At 43.1% G+C, this 21,044-nt stretch overlaps 1 protein-coding gene across 6 annotated transcripts in view; it reads left to right on the forward strand.

The window, feature by feature from the left end:
• The window catches only part of RGS17 (regulator of G protein signaling 17), a 106,088-nt gene that overhangs the window by 57,620 nt on the left and 27,424 nt on the right, over positions 1–21,044 (forward strand). For 4 of the 6 annotated variants that reach the window (XM_039529671.1, XM_039529670.1, XM_039529673.1 and 1 more), the window contains one exon: positions 17,444–17,587. In XM_039529671.1, the coding sequence (XP_039385605.1) occupies positions 17,469–17,587 (119 nt within the window). In that variant the 5' untranslated portion in view covers positions 17,444–17,468. Of the gene's footprint in view, positions 1–17,443; positions 17,588–21,044 lie in introns of those variants that run through there. The other 2 variants (XM_039529675.1, XM_039529674.1) reach the window with 1 other exon arrangement.

Genomic DNA, 21,044 nt, shown 5'->3' on the forward strand with positions numbered 1-21,044 from the left:
ATGATCAAATGATCTCTCTCCTGCCATCCATCTCCATCCTCTGATCCTGGCTAATAGCCATTTATGGACTTAGCCACCATGAATTTATCCAGTCCCCTTTTAAACATTGTTATAGTCCTAGCCTTCACAACCTCCTCAGGTAAGGAGTTCGTATTATGTGAATAAGTAAATAACTTTTCCTTATCCACTTTCTCAACATCACTCATGATTTTATATACTCTATCATGTCCCCCTTAGTCTTCTCTTTTCCAAACTGAAGAGTCCTAGCCTCTTTAATCTTTCCTCATATGGGACCTCTCTAAACCCCTAATCATTTTAGTTGCTCTTTTCTGAACCTTTTCTAGTGCTAGAATATCTTTTTGAGGTGAGGAGACCACATCTGTACACAGTATTCGAGATTATATTCTCAGTCTTATTCTCTATCCCCTTTTAATGATTCCTAACATCCTGTTTGCTTTTACATCTTCAGAGAACTATCCACGATAACTCCAAGATCTTTATCATGTTGTATGTATAGTTGGGTTATTTTTTCCAATGTGCATTACTTTACATTTATCCACATTAAATTTCATTTGCCATTTTGTTGCCCAATCACTTAGTTTTGTGAGATCTTTTGAAGTTCTTCACAATCTGCTTTGGTCTTAACTATCTTGAGTAGTTTAGTATCATCTGCAAACTTTTTCTCCAGATCATTTATGAATAAATTGAATAGGATTGGTCCTAGTCTCCATTCTGAGAATTTACCATATATTCCTACCCTTTTGTTCCTGTCCTTTAACCAGTTCTCAATCCATGAAAGGACCTTTCCTTTTATCCCATGACAGTTCAAAGAACTCTAATAGATTAGTAAGACACGATTTCCTTTACAGAAACCATGTTGACTATTGCTCAAGAGTTTATGTTTTTCTATGTGTCTGACAATTTTATTCTTTACTATTGTTTCAACTAATTTGATTTAAAGGACAGGTTACAAACCTTAGTTAATAGTTCCACATTTGAGTTCTTTCAGAACTCTTGGGTGAATGCCATCGTGACTTGTTAATGTTGAGTTTATCAATTAATTCCAAAACATCCTCTACTGACACTTCAATCTGTGACAGTTCGCCAGCTCAGGTTTGGGAATCTAACATCCTCAGCCGTGAAGACTGAGGCAAAGAATCCATTTAGTTTCTTAAAAACATTTTGTTATTACCTTTGTCTTCAAACTCCTCTTTGGCTTTTCTTATTACACTCTTGCACTATCTTTCACTGCTTCTTTTACATGGTGGTTAAGCCACGGTGGCTCTTTTTAGTTCTTTTACAGTTTTTCTTAATTTGGGGTATACATTGAAGTTGGGCCTCTATTATGGTGTCTTTAAAATTTCACTTTAGTCAATGTACCTTTTAACTTTTGTCTAACTAACCCCTCATTTTTGTATAGTTCCCCTTTTGAAATTAAAGGCCACAGTGTTGGGCAGTTGGGATGTTCTTCCCACCACAGGGATGTTGAATGCTATTGTATTATGGTCACTATTTCCAAGCGGTCCTGCTATAGTTACCTTCAGGATTAAATCTAGAGTTACCAGCTGCTCCATGAAGCAGTCATTTAAAGTATCGAGAAATTTTATCTCTGCATTTCGTCCTGAAGTGAAATGTTCCCAGTCAATATGGGGATAATTGAAATTAGCATTTCATCATCACTATTACTGTCCTGGTCAGGTGGTCGATAATAGATCCCTAATGTTATATTTTTACTAGAGCATGAAATTTCTATCCATAGAGACTCTATGGAACCTGTGAAGATTTTTACTTCATTTGAATCTACACTGCCTGTTCTGTCCTTCCGATATATTTTGTACCCTGGAATGATTGTGTCCCATTGATTGCTCTCAGTCCACCAGGTTTCTGTGATGCCTATTATATCAATATCCTCCTTTATCACAAGGCACTCTAGTTCACCCATCTTATTATTTAGACTTCTGGCATTTGTGTACAAGCACTTTAAAAACTTGTCCCTGTTTATTAGCCTGCCTTTTCTGATGTGCCAGATTCTTTTTATGTGACTATTCATCATCTGATCTGCATTATATTTCTCATTCCTCTGCTCCTGACTATAACCTGAGATTCTCTATCATCAGACTCTCATCACCTAGTTTAAAAACTGCTCTACAACCTTTTTAATGTTTAGCGCCAGCAGTCTGGTTCCACTTGCCCATCTCTCCTGTATAGGCTCCTCCCATCCCAGAAGTTTCCCTCATCCACGCATTGAGACTCTGAAGCTCTGCCTGCCTACCTGGCCTGGAACTGGGAGCATTTCTGAAAATGCCACCATAGAGGTCCTGGATTTCAGTCTCTTCCCTAGCAGCCTAAATTTGGCTTCCAGGACATCTCTCGTTCTCCCGGTCATCACAGACCCAGCTATCTACATTTCTAATAATCGAATCTCCCATTACTAACACCTGCCTTTCAGTGCCCACTTCCACCTTAATTGAATTGGCTCCTTAGCACTGACCCCCCACTTGGTAAGGCAATTCCCATCTTTTCATGTGCTGTATATTTATACCTGCCTCTGTATTTTCCACTCCATGCATCTGATGAAGTGGGTTTTAGCCCACCAAAGCTTATGCCCAAATACATTTGCTAGTCTCTAAAGTGCCACAAGGACTCCTCATTGTTTTTGTGTTGAATATGGTGCCTTAAAAGGAAATAAGGACCAAACTTGGCTCAATGAATATCATTCTCTCATACAAATAATTGTGCTTATTCTGTGTTTTTTTTAAATGTGTTCCCTAAAAGAAGAGATTTGATTTTCTACCTGAACATGTCTTTTAAAATGCAAACAAAATGCAGTATGAGTAATCGTAAATGCTTGCCAAGTTATCAAATATGACCATTGCTTTCTATGGGAAGATATGTTTTGGTCTTAGTTATTGGTGAGAAGCAAAGAAATGAGTAAATACTTGATCTGCCAGCTAAGAATGTTTCATTTAATTCTGGTTGTAAATCTCAATCTTTTGGAAAAAAATGATGAAAAATGGTGTGGGGGAGGGTATTATGACAGCTACTATGTTTTCTTCTTCTTCTTCCATTTTATGACTAGTTTTAGGCCCTTTTGAAAAATGCTATTCCTAGTCTCCAGGTCCCTTTGATTTTTTTCAGTGCCAAAATCTCTCAGTAAGTCTCAATCTGTCCATGTGAATTTATGAAATCCAGTTTGATTATGCCTGTATCCTTGCATCATCCCTCAAGTTAAGGGCAGAGGGACTGGCACATGGGTGTCTGCCCCTAAACAGGACATTTAAGGACCATCAACAATTGAATAATCTTGCTGTAGCAGGACAATACCTAGGAGTTTACCAACTCACCAGGAAGAAAGGGTTCCAAGCAACAGATCACCTGGCCAGGGACTTGAAGTCACTGAGATGATCTGACAAAGGGAATTGCAACTTCATAAAAAGGACTCACTCAAACAAGGGGAGCAGGCCAGGACCAGAAGCAAACAAGGCTGAGAAGAGGAATCCTGGACTTCCTTTACAGACACTGACCAAACCCCAAAGGGCATTTGGAGTGGTGAGGAAAGAGAGGCAGGGATGTGCATGCAAGTTTTGTTTTTCCCATAGATCTGTAGATCTCTTGTGCTGCTACATCAGTCTGTGTTTAGAAATTCCTTATCGAGCCTGTGTTACTTGTTTTCACTGTCACAATCCATGAAGAGGGAAACAGTAACTCCACAGCTTTGGTGGAACTCTGGGAATGTGTAGTAGTGACCAGGGAGGCTTGAACAACAAGGAGTCTGGTGGCACCTTAAAGACTAACAGATTTATTTGTAAATAAATCTGTTAGTCTTTAAGGTGCCACCGGACTCCTTATTTTTGTGGATACAGACTAATACGGCTATCCCTCTGATAGGGAGGCTTGGGAAATCCAGCTCTAGTTTCAGGGCCTACAAAAGAGAACCACAGGTTCCCCAGAGCCAAGTGTGGTGTCCAAGGGCAGGTCCATACTCACCGCGCGGGTCGACGCGGTGAGTTCGACTTCTCGGAGTTCGAACTATCGCGTCTGATCTAGATGCGATAGTTCGAACTCCGGAAGTGCTGCGGTCGACTCCAGAACTCCACCACCGCGAACGGCGGTGGCGGAGTCGACCTTGGAGCCGCGGAGTTTGACCCCGCCGCGTCTGGACAGGTAAGTCAGTCGAACTAGGGTACTTTGAGTTCAGCTACGCTATTCACGTAGCTGAACTTGCGTACCCTAGTTCAACCCCCGCCCTTAGTGTAGACCAGGCCCAACACAGAATCTGCACCTGGAGTGAGAGTCTAGGTGCCCAGAGCCAGAGAAATAGTACCTAAACTCTGCCTGGCCCCAACAAGCCAATAGCATGTGGGACATGAGGGTTGGATCCAGTACAGCAGCATGGTGAGTGTTTACCAGGGACCTCACCCAGGGTTGTAACACTTAAATTCCTAAATTCAATTTTCAAAAGTCACTTAAGCACTTCTGAAAAAACTTTACCCTAGGTCTCCAACAAATTCCTGCAGGAGTAAGCCAAATGTTTGCAACCCCTTCCCCAACATAAGACTAATAAATTAAGAGTGTTCTTAAAGCAGGTCCTATATTGAAAGAATTGAAGAGAAATCAGCAGGAGGAGGCAAACTGACTTCTTCCTAATTTATACCCATGTGAAAATTTACCTAATTTTGCCAGTGTTGGCTTTCTCCTTTCTCCTCTTCCTTTTTCTCACATAGCTGAGTGTTTCTGAAGAAGGTCTGGGTATGCTTTAAATACCTACTGGCTTTCCATGGTTTTCAACTCTGCCTTTCTAAACAGTATTTATTCATCATTCTTTGCCTCCATAGGCCTGGAGCATGGGGTTTACTTGCTCTGCTTTGACTTGTCATGAAAGCTGGTTACGTTTTCTCCAGCCACACATTTGACCAAAACAAAAAAAATATTTTTTTTAAGAAAGTGTTTATTTGGGATGGGTGAGGAGGTGGATTGTAGCATAACAAATCCAGAAACTTCCAAATTATCAACCAGCCCCACTTGCTATCTATTCCCTCTCCATTGTAATTCCCTGACAAAGGTGAGTGATTACCTTCTCCTAGCTAGATCTAAGGATATCTTCTTTATCCTCATCCTTTGATGTCTGCTGCCCTTTCATTTCCTTGATGTTGTCACTATTTGGTTTCCATGCCTTTGCTTTCTTTGGGGCTTGGTGTTTGCTCCTTAACACAGAAAGTGAGGGTAGCAGAGAACTCTCCTCCTTGAGCCTGTAATGCTGCTGTGGTTGTGACTAGCTCCAATATCTAACCTTTCATCAGTGTCTCTGATTGTATAACCCTTGTCTGTGCCTGCAGCCTGCATGGAGCTTAGGAGGTGCACAGGTTGCAGGAGTGAAGAGTATGGGGGAGGTATTCGTTAGTCAGTCTGCATGCACATGGTTCAAATGCTAGCTACAGTTGCAGTGCTGCTTTAAATAATTCTCTTAATAAACAGCAAATTTAGTTTTAGAAGCATGGAGTCCTTTCATGTTATCCATTATTCAGCACATGAAACATGGTGGCAGCGATCAGTCTAGCCCAGGGGTGGGCAAACTACGGCCCGCGGGCCACATCTGGCCCGCGGGACTGTCCTGCCCGGCCCCCGAGCTCCTGACCCAGGAGGCTCACCCTTGGCCCCTCCCTTGCTATCCTCCATCCCCCGCAGCCTCAGCTCGCTCGCTCCGCCGCTGGCGCAATGCTCTGGGCGGCGGGGCTGCGAGCTCCTGGGGCAGTGAGCTGCGGAGCCCGGCCTGACCCAGTCTCTGTGCTGCACGGTGGCGGCGGCTGTGTGGCTGTAGCGCCGCCAGCCAGCGGTGCTCCAGGCAGTGTGGTAAGGGGGCAGGGGACAGGGGGGGTTGGATAGAGGGCAGAGGAGTTCGGGGTGGTGGTCAGAGGGCGGGGGTGTGGATAGGGCAGAGGTGGGCAAATTACGGACCGCGAGCCACATCTGGCTTGCGGGGCCATCCTGCCCAGCCCCTGAGCTCCCAGCTGGCCCCGGCCCCTCCCCGGCTGTCCTTCCTCCCCCGCAGCCTCAGCTTGCTGTGCTGGCAGCACGGCATCCTGGCTGGCTCCGGGGCTGGGCGGCGCAGTGCAGGGGCAGATTTACAAGTGAACACAGGGTGCCCTGGCAAAGGCCCCCCAACAACAGGGGGACCCAGGGCCGGGCACTCGGGCAACTCAACACTGGCTGCACTGAAATCATATGCAGGCGGGCGGTGCACATGGCGGGAGCGCAGGGAACGCAGGCGGAGGACTCAGGGGAAGCACTGGGAGGCCACGCAGCCAGCCAGAGAGAAGCGGCCCTTTGAAGGGGAAACCGCCGCTTCTCTCTGGCTGTGCGGCTGCCCCTGCTCCTGTTGAGTCCTCTGCCCATGTTTGCGGGGCCACATTCCGAAAGGGGCTGGGGGGGGGGAAGATGGATAAGGGGTAGGGTCCGGGGAGGGGGCGGTCAGGGGCAGGGGGTCCCGGTAGGGGGTGGTCCGGGGGGGGGGGGCTGGGTGGCGGCGGGTCGGTTGGGGACAAGGAGCGGAGGGGTTGGATGGGTTTGGAGGTTCTTAGGGGGGCAGTCAGGGGGCAGGAAGTGGGAGGGGGTGGATAAGGGGTGGGGGGCAGGCTGTTTGGGAGGGGGCACAGTCTTCCCTACCTGGCCCTCCATACTGTTTTGCAACCCCAATGTGGCCCTTGGGCCAAAAAGTTTGCCCACCCCTGGTCTAGCCAGACCCCTGGCCAGGAAGCGTAATTAACAGGTAAACAACGTAGCAACGAGAAGCAGAGCATGGAAGAACTCAGACCACAATGAATACTGGGTTTCCAGACAAATCCCTTCAATAATTATGGAAGCAAGAACCGAGTCTGTATACAAAGCTGACCATTAGGGATAAAGATGAAAAATAAGGGTAAAGCCTTTTTACTATCTCATTTGAGGGAAGAAGGGGATGAGAAGTGAGTGAGATGCTATTGCCAGGAATAATGCCGGAAACACTGGAACAGCTGCTAAGTGTTTCAGTACTGTGACTCCAGACAGAATGAGGCTGTAGATACTGTTTTTGTTTTGTTTTGTTTTTTGCCTGAAACCAAGAAACAGAAGAGGAAATAAATATTTACATTACAACTGAGAATGCTGGTAACCACGATCCATAACTAGAGACAAGATCATTTGTGGGATATGTGGTTCCAACATATGGGGGAGACCGATCTGTTTCTGACAGTTAACCTTAGAGCAGGGTTCAGAGTGGTAGCTGTGTTAATCTGTATCAGCAAAAAGGACGAGAAGTACTTGTGGCACCTTCGAGACTAACAAATGTATTTGGGCATAAGCTTTTGTGGGCTAAAACCCACTTCATCAGATGCATGCAGTGGAAAATACAGTAGGAAGTTTTCTATCTATATATAGATATATACACACACATATATAGATATAGATATATACAGAGAACATGAAAAAATGGATGTTGCCATACCAACTCTAACAAGACTAATCAATTAAGGTGGCCTATTATCACCAGGAGAAAAAAAACTTTTGTAGTGATAATCAGGATGGCCCATTTCAAGTAGTTGACAAGAAGGTGTGAGTAACAGTAGGGGAAAAATTAGCATGGGGAAATAGTTTTTACTTTGTGTAATGACCCATCCACTCCCAGTCTTTATTCAAACCTAATGTAATGGTGTCCAGTTTGCAAATTAATTCCAGTTCTGCAGTTTCTCATTGGAGTCTGTTTATGACTTTTTTTGTTTAAGAATTGTGACTTGTAGGTCTGTAATTGAGTGACCGGGGAGGTTGAAGTGTTCTCCAACTGGTTTTTTAATGTTATAGTTCTTGACATCTGCTTTGTGTCCATTTATTCTTTTGCATAGAGACTGTGCGATTTGGCCAATGTACATGGCAGAGGGGCATTGCTGGCACATGATGGCATATATCGCATTGGTAAATGTGCAGGTGAACGAGCCTCTGATGGTGTGGCTGATGTGATTAGGTCCTATGATGGTGTCCCTTGAATAGGTATGTGGACAGAGTTGGCAATGAGCTTTGTTGCAAGGATAGGTTCCTGGGTTAGTGTTTTTGTTGTGTGGTTTGTGGTTGCTGGTGAGTATTTGCTTCAGGTTGAGGGGCTGTCTGTAAGTGAGGACTGGCCTTTCTCCCAAGATCTGTGACAGTGAGGGATCGTCCTTCAGGATAGGTTGTAGATCCTTGATGATGCGCTGGAGAGGTTTTAGCTGGAGGCTGAAGGTGATGGTTAGTGGCGTTCTGTTACTCTCTTTGTTGGGCCTGTCCTGTAGTAGGTGACTTCTGGGTATTCTTCACACTAACCCACAGAAACCTTCCTACCAACACTACAAAAAGTTTTTTTATTTTTTTCTTGAACAAATATCTTGCTTTCCTTACTCTAGTCAAAATTCTTCAACTGACCTACTTATTCTAATTGTTAAATTTCTGATGAAATTGTACAGGATTTATGCAGGTCACAAATAGGGCTGGCTCCAGCTTTTCTGCCGCCCTAAGCGGCAAAAAAAAAAAAAAAAAGACAAGCAGCAGCACTTCAGCGGCAGCTAAATCGTGCTGCTTCTTCGGCAGTAGTTCGGCAGTGGGTCCTCCCTCTCTTCCTCCTCAGCGGCAGTTCAAAGAGGAAGAGAGGGAATGAGGGACCCGCCGCCGAATTGCTGCCGAAGACCCGATACCGTGCCGTGCCGCCCCGATACCGGACGGAATGCTGCCCCTTTGAATCGGGCATGCCAAGTGCCTGCTTCCTACGCTGGTGCCTGGAGCCGGCCCTGGTCACAAAGCAGTAAAATAAGTAGAACTGTGAAATGAGATCTGGCTTTTTTAGTGCACTGAAAATCTAATGCTTATGTAGGAGCTACAACAGTGGTGGCTTCAGCAGACCTGTTTGCTTTCTGTGTCATTTAAGGCTCCTGTGAGTAAGCTCTCAGTGGAATACATTATAGACTTGACCAAAGATGTCTATGTCAGGATCTGCAAGCCTTCTCTGGAGGGAAAATAACTTTTTCACCAGCTGCAACCAGCGGCTTCATTTGGCAAAGTCAGTACTAGCCAGAGAAGCAGGATAGATAAGTGAAGTACCAAATGGGACTCTCCAATGCTGTGCCACACATACAAATATAAAATATGCTTGGGAAATATGGAAGGCTTCCTCGTGAGTTTTACATCCTGCACTTATAAAATGCTCCCGAAGGCTGCAGAGTGCTTCTCATAATTTTAGCATAGCTTGTTTAATGTTTTAAGTTTCCTTTTAAACACTGAAGCAAAAAACTGTGCATGTACCCATCTCAAACTTTTAAATAATGCATTACTGTCAGGCTTAATCTTTAGTAGCTGGGCAATACTGTCTGATTTAGAAGTATTAATCCATAGCTGCACTGTAATGTAGAGACTTAAGTGGGGCTTCCTAAGGGTACTAAATTCACTATAAAATGATAACAAGACATCTCAGTCAAACTTCTCAACCATGAAGGCTGTCTGGCAGATTCATAAAAAGGCATTGTTGTACACAGAGCAAGGTCTCTGTAGTGTCCAAACAAATTACACAAACTGGTTTTGGTAGGGCTGAGTTAGCAATCCCAGATAGTCCAATAAAATATTAAATACTTGAACAGCTTCTATATAATTTCTTAATATCCTAGGAGGCTTTGTCTTCGCTTCTGGACACAAGGGGTCCAGTTCTGAAAAGAGGCTGCATATGCCTACTTCATGTGGCTACCATTTAGGAAAACAGTTTTGTTTTTGTTTTTTCAAAAGATTGACTTGTTTAGGATGTGACCAAATTATAACTCTCTGACAGCAATCTTTCCTCTCCCTACAATTCCACTTATTGTATTCAGTGATTCACAAATTGAAAAATGCTTGCTCCTATAACTGAGGATACAGACAAAAATGTATGAAGAATAGACTTTTAAATGCAAGAGTTTTCAGGCTAGAATCAATTTAAATTAGGGACCAAAGAACAGGCATCCTAGATAGATGTAGGAGCCAGATCTACAATCCATATGACTGCCAGTGAAAACTGATGCAATGTGATGCATGAATGCAAAAATACTGTGCTTTTGAGAGTATCTAAAATGAATTACTGCTAGAGAGTTTCTGTGTGACCTCAAATTGTTTTATGACCATGTTCCAACTGGTTTAAAAAAAAACACGATGAAGGGCCAAACATATCCAGAATAGAAGGACCTGACATAAGAAAGATGTTTTATTTGCAGAAAACTCACATTATCTTGGAGTTCATTTGGGAAAAAAATAGGTGCAGCAAGAGCAGCTGCAGTCAAAACTTCTAGTCACGGGGAGGCAATAAGACTTATTATGAAGCTACTTGAGAAGCTACTCCACCTTCAGAAGAAAAGTTAGTAGGCGGAGAAGAAGTCTGCTCTCAGAGACAAGCAAGTATTATACAACATAGAACTGTAAAAGGAATGGACCATGAGGAGACTTAGACCTGTCATTCATAATGGAGAGGAGGTAATTTGGGGGAGTACAAGTATTTGAGGCAGGATGAGGTATTTACATGACCCCTCTGAAAACTAAAGGAAAACATGACTTCATAATATGATGGCTGCCATCTTGGCAAACACTGGGAGGCCTTCGAAGTGTAAAGCATTAGTCTGTAGGACTTAGCTAGAAAGCCCATCTCTTTAGCTCAAGAGCTACAACGTACACATCCTCTGGACTGACCTCTCCCATTCTATGTTAACACACTGACCGGCACGTTACATTAACACTGTATATTATGAAGTTGCAGCTTGTAACTCCATAGCTCAAGCAGTTCATTTTGCACTTAAAGCAGGATTCAACCTCTTGGTTTGTGAGGGAGGGAGTTAGTACAAAATAGTGTATCCTCAAATGTACAGAACTTATGGAGTGCAGAATGAATTTCTGGAGAACTTACAAGTAAATGTGTTAATCAGTTTGAGTTGCAATTTAAAGGGGTCCTTTAAGAAACTTGGCATCTGTCAGTCTCTTCTTCCCAAATGATCTTAACAAGTGCATAATGCAAACACTTTCCATATAATTGCAATGCATTTAAATCTTATGCATAATTGATATTTTAAGAAACTAAGTGGCAGTTAAGCTAAGTTAATTGCTTCTAACATCTAGGCTGAGGTAACTCAAGTGGGGCCATTGTGACATTGAAGGTAATTCAACCAACAACCCTTCCTCTACACCTAACTTGCAAAGTCTATTGGTTGTAATGAGTTGGTGTGAGGGAGACTGAACACAAGTCTAGAGTTCTCATTGGTAAATTACTTGAGCCAACTGTCACTGCTCTTTAAAAATTCTGTAGCTGCATGCTAGCTTGGGCATCAGTTCTTGAAAGGTTCCCCATGGCATGCTGCCTTGGCTCCACTGTGCATTGAGGGAGCACTGCTAGGGGAAAGGAGGCAGGAGTGCAGGTATGGACAATAGGACTGTATTCTCCCTGCCTGCCTTCACTTAGCACTGGTCTCACTAACACAGCCCCTAAAAACATGAGTACATTGTAAAGGAAGGGCCAGATTTGTTCTTCTTTGCATCACAAGAGCAGCACAAGCTGCTGTAAACCAGCTTAACAGGCTGGTGTACTCTGGCAGCTTTGCACTGCTCTGATATACCAGTGGGTCCGCCCTTAAATAAAACACTATTTTAAGACTTATGCTAGGGGCAACATCACTAAGATAATAGAATCGTAGGACTGGAAGGGGCCTCGAGAGGTCATCTAGTTCAGTCCCCTGCACTCATGGCTGGATTAAGTATTATCTAGAACATCCCTGACAGGTGTTTGTCCAACCTGCTCTTAAAAACCTCCAATGATGGAGATTCCACAACCTCCCTAAGCAATTTATTCCAGTGCTTAACCACTCTGACAGTTAGGAAGTTTTTCCTGATGTCTAGTCTAAACCTCCCTCAAACACTGCCTCAAACAAGGACTATTGCACTGCATGATGGAATAAAGAGGGGGGTTTTATTTGACTAACTGGATGTCCTGGTTGGGGGGTTGGACTAGATGACCTCCTGAGGTCCCTTCCAACCCTGAGATTCTATGATTCTATGAACTTCTTGTAGATGTTGCAGCAGAAGGGTGACAGGGGAGAAAATTTGAATGAGGTGTGAGGGTTGGGGAAGGGGGAAAAAGTTTGCAAATTAGGAAGGACTTTCCAACATAAGGGGCAGTGTGGAAGAAAGTGCAGAGACACTTATAGGAGATGCAGGTAAATGGGGTATTAAAACTAGGCCAATTGATGGGGGACGAGACAATATCAAAAGAAAAGCTCAGATACGAGGAGGGACTGTTCTGCAAGGCTTTGAAGCAGGGACAAGAAGCTTGATCTTGATGCATCAGAGGAGAGAAGCCAATAGAACAACTGAGTTGATGTGGTCTGGGTCTGGTGCAATGTCCAAAAGGCAGGAAAGTGAAGAATGCTGTATCTTGGGGATTTCTGGGGAACAGATTTAAGAATTTAAGGGTAAGCCCCATGTGAGATCCTCAGTCAATATCCGTTATACTTTCCCAGTTGTAAGGTGTGTAATGAAGCAAATGTTTCTTAATAAATTCCCTTCTTTTTGAGGTCTCTTCCCAAGATATTGCTCTGTGTGCTAGGGGATTTTTGTGCTAATTACAATGAATTTTGTGGTAATTATGTCCTAAATATGTCAGGAGGCGTCTTAGTGCAGTCAACTCCATACAACTGACAATAAGCCTGACTCCAAGTTTTACAGGGTTTGTTCATTTCATCTTAAACTAATATGGGTCTGACTGCACACAAAGGATTCATATGTTTCTCTTGCTTTGCTACTTTAAAAAATTATGTAAATGTTATTCAGTTACTTAATCTACCCTGTACCACGCTTTTGCATCTGTAAAATGGAGATAGTTCTTTCCTGCCTCACAGGGGCACTGTGAGGATAAAATCCATTAATTATTATGAGGTGCTCAGATGCTATGGTGATGAGGGCCATAGTACCTAGATAACCCCTAGAAAGTGAATTGAACCTCTTGTGTAAAATGTTGCCAGATTCTGATCTCACAAATTGGGGGTCATAAAATTGAAGCAAGTGGAAATATCCAGATGTAAATAAGTGAGAAGGGAATTGGGCCCATGGTGTGCTGCCTGGTATAGGAGAGTCTATCTAATCTCCTTTGTAGTGCTAGGAAGAGATGCTGCTTCTATTGGGCAGATGGACTTTTGTCCCTTATTTCCACAGTGTTCATGCCCAGCACGGAGCTGATTTCTCTCTGGGATCTCAGGAAGAGTGAGACCTTTCAAAAGCTAAAATGCAAACTCAAAATATGTCATTCCAGCTTGTATCGCTATCACAGAATCTCTATTCAAAATCAGGTCGCATAATTTTGGATCTCCATTGTCTTTCCCTTACATTTGGTTCCAGTCAAACAATCATCTCTCTACATTGATCTGAGTTTAGAATTCTAAACTTCATTTTCATAACCTGGATCAGACAAAAGGCATCCCCATCATATGACTAAGTCACTGTTTACATTCCATAGCTCAATCACTGAATAGATCCAAAGAATGAGTTTGATAATCCCTCTCCTACAGCCTAAACACTTAATGAAATCAATGGGAGTTTTGTCAGAGAAGACAATAGAATCAGGTCTGATATTTGCAAATACAGTAGCTAACAGCCAAAGCAAGCAAAGACGAAAAGCTTGACTCCTGATCACCCCCGCACCTCTGTGCTCAGTAAATGAATGTCTGGCTTGCACCGCCACCCTTGGGATTTGCTGATTGCTTATAAACTTTCCCTTATAGGATCTGAGGGAATGTCGTGCTCACCGAAGTGTAGGACTGATAGCATTGACTTAAGCCAGGTGCTGTGTAAGCTCTGCAAATGCACCTCAGTCATTGGGAGCAATACCCTCTGCTATTCTAGTCTTGAACGTGGATAGAGCAGACTGCCAGTCACGTCAAATTAAAGCAATGTTTTGTATTTTTAGATAAACATACTGTGAAATGAGGTGGAGGCTCCAAATTGTATCAACTGTGACCAAAAATGAACTTGATGGGGTTGCAGAGAGCAAATAGTGCCCAAGCCCTCTGTGCCACCAAGATCCCTGCACATTACAGATGCTCCCTGGGTTACGCAAGACCCGATTTACGCAGACCCACACTCATGGAAAAAGTTCCGTAAGCTAGAAATAGGAGGTGCGGTGGTGTTTTTGTTGTTATTATTTGGTTGTTTTTTTAGCGTAATGGTTGGAGATACGTTTCTGACTTACGCAAAATTCGAGTTACGCAAGGCGTTCCGGAACAGAATGCTTTCATAAGTCAGGGAGTGTCTGTATATTGGGACTATGAAGGCACAAGTGTGGTCAATCTACCACATTTTCAACCCTCCGCAAAACACTAGCCTTTGCACCACTGTATGCCCTGCCATCATGTTTAGTGTTTTCTCTTCATCCTTTACATCAGCCTGTATAGCATAATCAGAGCACTTGGAAGAGACTGTGCCCCCTGAACATCTCTTTTGTTGCTCTTCCTGGGGAAATGTGGGGGATGGGTATTTCTGACATGCAATAATCCTACATTTCTTGTACAACTTTAAAGATATGTGGAAATTGGAGAATTTTTTCATTTTTAATCCTACTGGACCAATATTTCTTTGTTGACAAAACCCCAATCCTGCAAACACTTAGACCCATGAGTAGTCCTGTTGATTTCTGAGACTGCTAAATTATGGGAAGTTATGTCCAAAAGTTTCTAGAATTCAGGTGTTGGCCTCAAGAAGAGAACATACCATATGAAAGATCTTTCATCAGCACCCATACACTAGTCAGTGCATGGTTTCTATAGGTTCAGTTCAGAGCATGGTATGATAATTATAAAGCAGGTTAACTGCAACATGCATGCACAGCAGAGTCGTCCCTATATGTAGTTCAGGTAAAGTGACATTATACATGTCAGGTGTTTTGAACTACATGTTCTCATGCCAGGGGCGGCTCTAGCCATTTCACCGCCCCAAGCACGGCGGCACGCCACGTGGGGCGGTCTGCCGGTTGCCAGTCCCGCGGTTCTGGTGGCCCTTCCGCAGATGTGCCTGCGGAGGGTCCGCTGGTCCCGCGGCTCTGGTGGACCTCCCGCAGGCGTGCCTGCGGATGCTCCATCGAAGCCGCAGGACCAGCGGACCCTCTGCAGGCACGCCTGCAGGAGGTCCACCGGAGCCACCTGCCGCCCTCCCGGCGACCAGCAGAGCACCCCCCGCGGCTTGCCGCCCCAAGCACGCGCTTGGTGTGCTGGGGCCTGGAGCCGCGCCTGTCTCATGCTGTAGCAGTCTTCCCTTCTTCTGTTACTGGTTAACAAAATATAACACTATCACAAGAATGAAGGCATTCTTCTCAGCTATGGCAAATGTACAGTGTTAATAAACACTTGGTGCTGACTGAAGAATTGTCCTGTAACTTTCAATATTTTACAAAAAATTGACCTTTAAATCTTCAACCAGCTCTACACAAATGTATGGCTCCCTATAAATTGCAAATATAAACCATAAGAAATAGCATCAATAACATTAACACACACCTTCATGCAGGCAGGGGTGGCTCTAGGTATTTTGCCGCCCCAAGCACGGCAGGCAGGCTGCCTTTAGCGGCTTGCCTGCGGGAGGTCCCCAGTCCCGCGGATTCGGCGGCAGCCTGCGAGGGGTCCGCCGAAGCCGCAGGACCAGCGGACTCTCCACAGGTATGCCGCGCTTGGCGTGCTGGTGCCTGGAGCCGCCCCTGCATGCAGAGCAGTTGACTTCTGATATTCATACCTGAATGGTGGAAGTGATAGGTTTTATATATATATATATATATATATATATATCTATATATATATATATATATATATATATATATATATATGTAGTGCCTTTCACTTAAATCAATCACTGTTTAATATGATCTTTCATTTTAACTTGATCGAATACTTGAGTCCTAAAAACTCCATGGCCCACCTGTGCCACAATAAGTGTTTTTCTGCATATAAAAGCCAGGACTGGAGCTAGGGGGAAGGAAGCTGAGCAACTGCCTGGGGCCCCAACCACAGGGCCCCCGAGAAGCTAAATTGCTCAGGGTTCGGCTTCAGCCCCAGGTAGTGGGGCTCAGAGTCCTGGACTTAAACCCTGTGTGGCAGGGCTTCAGCTTTCTGCCCTGGGCCCCAGTAAGTCTAATGCCAGCCCTGCTTGGCAGCCCCCCTGACATCTGCTTGTAGCTTCCTCAGGGAGTCCCAGACCTCTGGTTTAAAACTGCTGGTGTAGACAGTTGTGGGTTTGGTTTTTTTGTGGGGGGGGGGATTGGGAGAGGGGACGGAGATTGTGAGTAACTCACTTAAGAAAGGTATGAGAGTCTGAAAGCACACCAATTCTGGCAAAAAATTGAAATGCTTCCAAGCCCCAGTGTCTCAACCTGACTTGATGTAATTAATACCCCTGTCACATGAGAGGTGGGAATGTGTGGCTGTATAGCCACAGACTCCCTTAGCTACTGTTATGAAATGTAGTGCTGAAAATACTTCAGTGATTTTAGAAAGAAGCCATTTAAGGTTTAACTTTCACTGCTGCTGTTTCGGTATATGCAAACTGAGTCATACTATGTGCACCAGTGGAAAAAAATCCCTTAAAAAAATCTAAAATCCCTTAATAAATCTAACTTTACTCTTATTCTCTTCATATGAAAAGTTCAGCTAATACATGGATTATTAATTCCAGCTGGAATAAGTACAAACCACTGGAAGGAAAAAATATCTTGGTTTCAGAAAATCTGGGAAGTACTGGTGATGAGGGAAGGAAAAACTTGCCTAGCCAAAAAGCCTAACACTGGGAAAGATTTTGAAATGTTTACTTTTCCTTGGATGCACAGATAACTCCAGTAGCCAAACCTACAGTAATGCTAATCTGGACTAATTAATGGTAAATAATAGGTATTGGCCCTGACTGATGCATCACATTAGTTGTAGTGTTCCAATTCAGACTTCAGGGCAGTTTAATTCTAGCTTACACTGGAATAACAAAGATCAAAGTCAGGCTCATGTTTTCAAGTGAATTACCATCTTACAATAGTTTTAGTGAGATGGAAAAAACAAAAAAAAGGTTGGATAGTCATACTGTCATTAATATTTTAAGCTCTAACAAGTGCTATACAATCGGTGAGGTGTGTGCTAGTGATTGTAAGGATAACAAACAGCCTTTTATTCTAGTCAAAGTGATAAGAACAGGAACAACTCTAAAGTACTGTAGCATAAGCACGTCACTGGAATGTATTGTTTTAGCAAAATGTTTTTATTGTAAAATTACTAACTTAGGCAGCACAGATGATGGTTATTTGTCTTCATTGCCAAAAGTTTTTGAGAGACTTAATATAATTAATGTAGAAAATGTGATTGTACTTCATGTTTGTCTGTAGTAATTCTATAAATCTCTTATGTCTGTGTTCTTGTAGCCACTTGGGTACTGAAGTAGCTGAAATGAGAAAAAGGCAGCAGTCACAAAATGAAGGAACATCTGCTGTGTCTCAAGCGCCTGGAAACCAAAGGCCCAACAACACATGTTGCTTTTGTTGGTGCTGTTGTTGCAGCTGCTCATGGTATGTCCCGTAGTGTACTTGGTATCATATCCAACACAGGTAAACAATGAGAGTGAAAACTGCCAGTTGCTGGGAATGTATCGAGTTCTCAGAGTCACACTGCTGAAAGTCAGACTTTATTTTTCTACATACGAATGTTATTAAATAGTTCTCTGCTCTTTCTGGACCTCTTGTGTTACAGATAAGGGAGCAGGCATTGAAAATACGACTTTAATTTTTGCTTCCTTTTCAAAGTTACTATCATAAAATGAGGAAGTAGCAGGTGTAAAACTCAGATAGGCAGATGATCTTGAAAAATGTCTTAATTTTACATTTAAGACACTTTTGTTTCAGTTGGTATTTTTTAGTATTTACATTGTTCACTCTAAACTATAAGAAATGTTTCAAAACACTTTATCTTTGCATTCATTTGGGAGGTAAATGGACAGAAATGGGAACTATATAGTGCTGTAGCAATTTAGTTGCTGAATTAATAAACTGTTAACTAAATTCTCTAGTCTGAGAGCATTAAAAAAATGGATTTCCACTGTGATCTTTCAAATAGCAAAAAGCACTATTTTAGCAGGGAAAGTTGTTGCTACTCAGTTATTCTTAAAGGAAGAGTTGGATTGGGGAGTTTGAAGCTTAAATCTATGAACTTCTGTTTCAAAATAACTTCAATTAATCATTTTGCTGAGCTGTATCTCTAAGGTACATTGCCATAATATAGAAGGCTCCAATTTATATAGACACTTAACATTACACAAATGGCTAGTCCTAATGAAGCATAAAGCTACTCTCAGAATTGCTCAGGGGCCTATGCAAAGATATAATCATCTGAGTCTTTTTGGAGTGGCCATTCTGTGTACATCTCTCCTATTTTACACTTAAGTCAGTCATTTGCTCCTTTTCCTGCATCTAAAAATGCACATCAGAGGGTACCAAATATTACAATGGAACAGCCTATTCTGAACCTCTTCCCTACCACAGCCTCCTCTTTGCCACAAGAGCAGGAACAGAATGGCACAAACTTCCAGCTCTCACAGAACCAGAGGATCCATGGGAACAAGAAAGAGTGAGTGAGGACATGCTATTAGAAAGCTATCCTGCTTCTTGCTATATGCTCACTCCATACAACAAAGAGAGTCTGAAAGGGTCTTACACGTGAAGACAAGCACTGTGCTGCCTCTGCTCTCCTCTGGCCTGTATAAAGGGTATGCGGGGCCATAAGTATCAGCTTTACTTATGGATCTTTATAGACTGCACTGGGATAGATATTTGAATAATCAGTTCTCCTCACACATTCTTAGAGCTTTGTTTCCCTTGGAGAGCCTCCAGGGTAGTATGCAGTTCCCATACATTTGAACAGCTTGTGCATATTCAGTGTAGATATGATCCATCATTGCATTACAATGTTGGGTGTACTCTCAACTGCTTTTGTAGAAGTGTTTATTGCTGATCATATCCTGACTTTTTTTTCTTAATGTGGACTTGATTGTGCATGAAGAACCCTGTCTGGGTAAGCCTATTTTCTATCTTAAAAGTAAAGTCTAACAGGCTAGCTTGAGAGATGTAGTGGAAATGCCATTGCTTGTGACTCTTAAAACTAACGTGGACAATATTTGGAAAATATAATGGTGAAAATAAATCCTGCACGGGCAGAATGATGACCTAATGGGTCTCCCACCTCTAACTTCTGAATCTGTGATTAAAACCCAAAGAAGGCACGCGTGGGGTGGGAGGGGTTGAGGGGGAGTCATTTCTGAAAGGCAATTTTGGCCCTTTTAGAGCTTGAGTCAAAATGAAATATTTGTCTTGGTGCGAAATTTGTCTTGTAAGCTTGTTTATGGCTACAAGGAGCCAGCATGCTACTTCATTTCCCTCATTCACTTTTTCTAATAGCTTTTATATACATAAAAAAACCTACATGAGAAACCTGACTTGCTGATTATTCTTGTAGGCAAGAAATTCTCTGGAGCCATATTATGCAGGAAGTCATATTAGATTATCATAAAAGACTATGCTGGCCTTAAATGTACCCAGACTCATCCCAGTTCCATCAGTCCTTCTATCTGGAGTATTATGAATCTCACCAGATGTCTTTATGGAGATGTTGTTGGGTTCACTACTGGTGATAATGCTCTAATAGAACCTGCCAGTACTGACGCTGATGGCTATTTCCAGCTCTGCCAGCAATCTGTGTGACGTTAGACAATTCAGATTACTTACCCTCTCTGTGCCTCACCCTCCTTGCTATTAAAAAATAAATATAATACTTGCCCACCTCGGAGCATGGCTTGCGCAGCTTATAATGAATGCTTTCACTTTTGTCAATAACAAGGCTGTATCTGTTCAAGGTGCTAGTTCATTAGCTGACAGCTCTGGACAAGTCATTACAGTTCTAAAAATATCCTAGCGAGTCATGTGATATTTCAGTTTTCTTTCATTCCACCCAGTGTTAAAGTCAAATGAGGATTAAGACTCTGTTTACATAGCAACTTAGTCAAATACCCACACCTTTGTTTGTGGATATAATATCTTTCCTAACAGAGAACTTGTTAGCAGCATTAGGTCTTTATTCAGAAAGCTATTCTGTGTACCTTATGAGAATGATTAGGTATGTTGCGGGTTATATTTTTTAAACTATGTATTTTTTAAATAAGTATCATCTGTTTAATTTTGGAAGCTATCTCCAATAGCACTGGAAGCCTAGTGACAGTAAGCATTAGCAGTTTAGAAGGACAAAACAGTGCTGATCATAGGGGCAGGAACTAGAGGTGCAGGGGGTGCTGAAGCTCTGCTCCTGGCCCTGTTCAAGGCTCCACTCCCAGCTGCTGGCCCCCTGCATGGGGCTCCACTTCCAGCTGCCAGCCCATGCCACCCCCAGCTGTGGCCCCAACCTTAGCCCCTTTGCCCCTGTCTGCATTTCCCTCCCCCCGCCCCCCCGAGCCATTGCCCCACTCTCGGCCCCAGCTCTAGGGGGTGGGGGACGTGGACAGAGGTAAAGGGGAGCATGAGGTAAAAAGTTTGAGGACCACTGCTTTACAGTTAGCTGACTTGCTTCACCACCACTATAAAAAGTGTTCCAGTGCTATTGGTGTGGGTCGTCAATGCCGGCTGTTACAGGGAGAGGTAGGAGAGAAACTGTCCTTTCCATTAACCATTTCACTACAGGTAAAAACACATTCCTAGAGTGCAAGACTAGAATGGACCATTGTGATCATCTAGTTTCACTTCCTGTGTAACACAGGCCATAGAACTTCCCCAAAATAATTCCTCTTGAAGTAGAGCATCTCTTTTTAAAAAAAAAAAAATCCAATCTTGAGTTGAAAATTGCCAGTGATAGAGAATCCACCACAACCCTTGGTAAATGGTTCCAGTGTTTAATTATTCTCACTGTTTAAAATATGTGCTTTATATCCAGTCTGAATTTGTCTAGCTTCAGCTTCCAGCCATTGGATCATATTATACCCCTCTC

Source organism: Mauremys reevesii, linkage group 3 (assembly GCF_016161935.1).
Source record: "Mauremys reevesii isolate NIE-2019 linkage group 3, ASM1616193v1, whole genome shotgun sequence".
In the NCBI taxonomy this organism is placed as follows: Eukaryota; Metazoa; Chordata; order Testudines; family Geoemydidae; genus Mauremys; species Mauremys reevesii.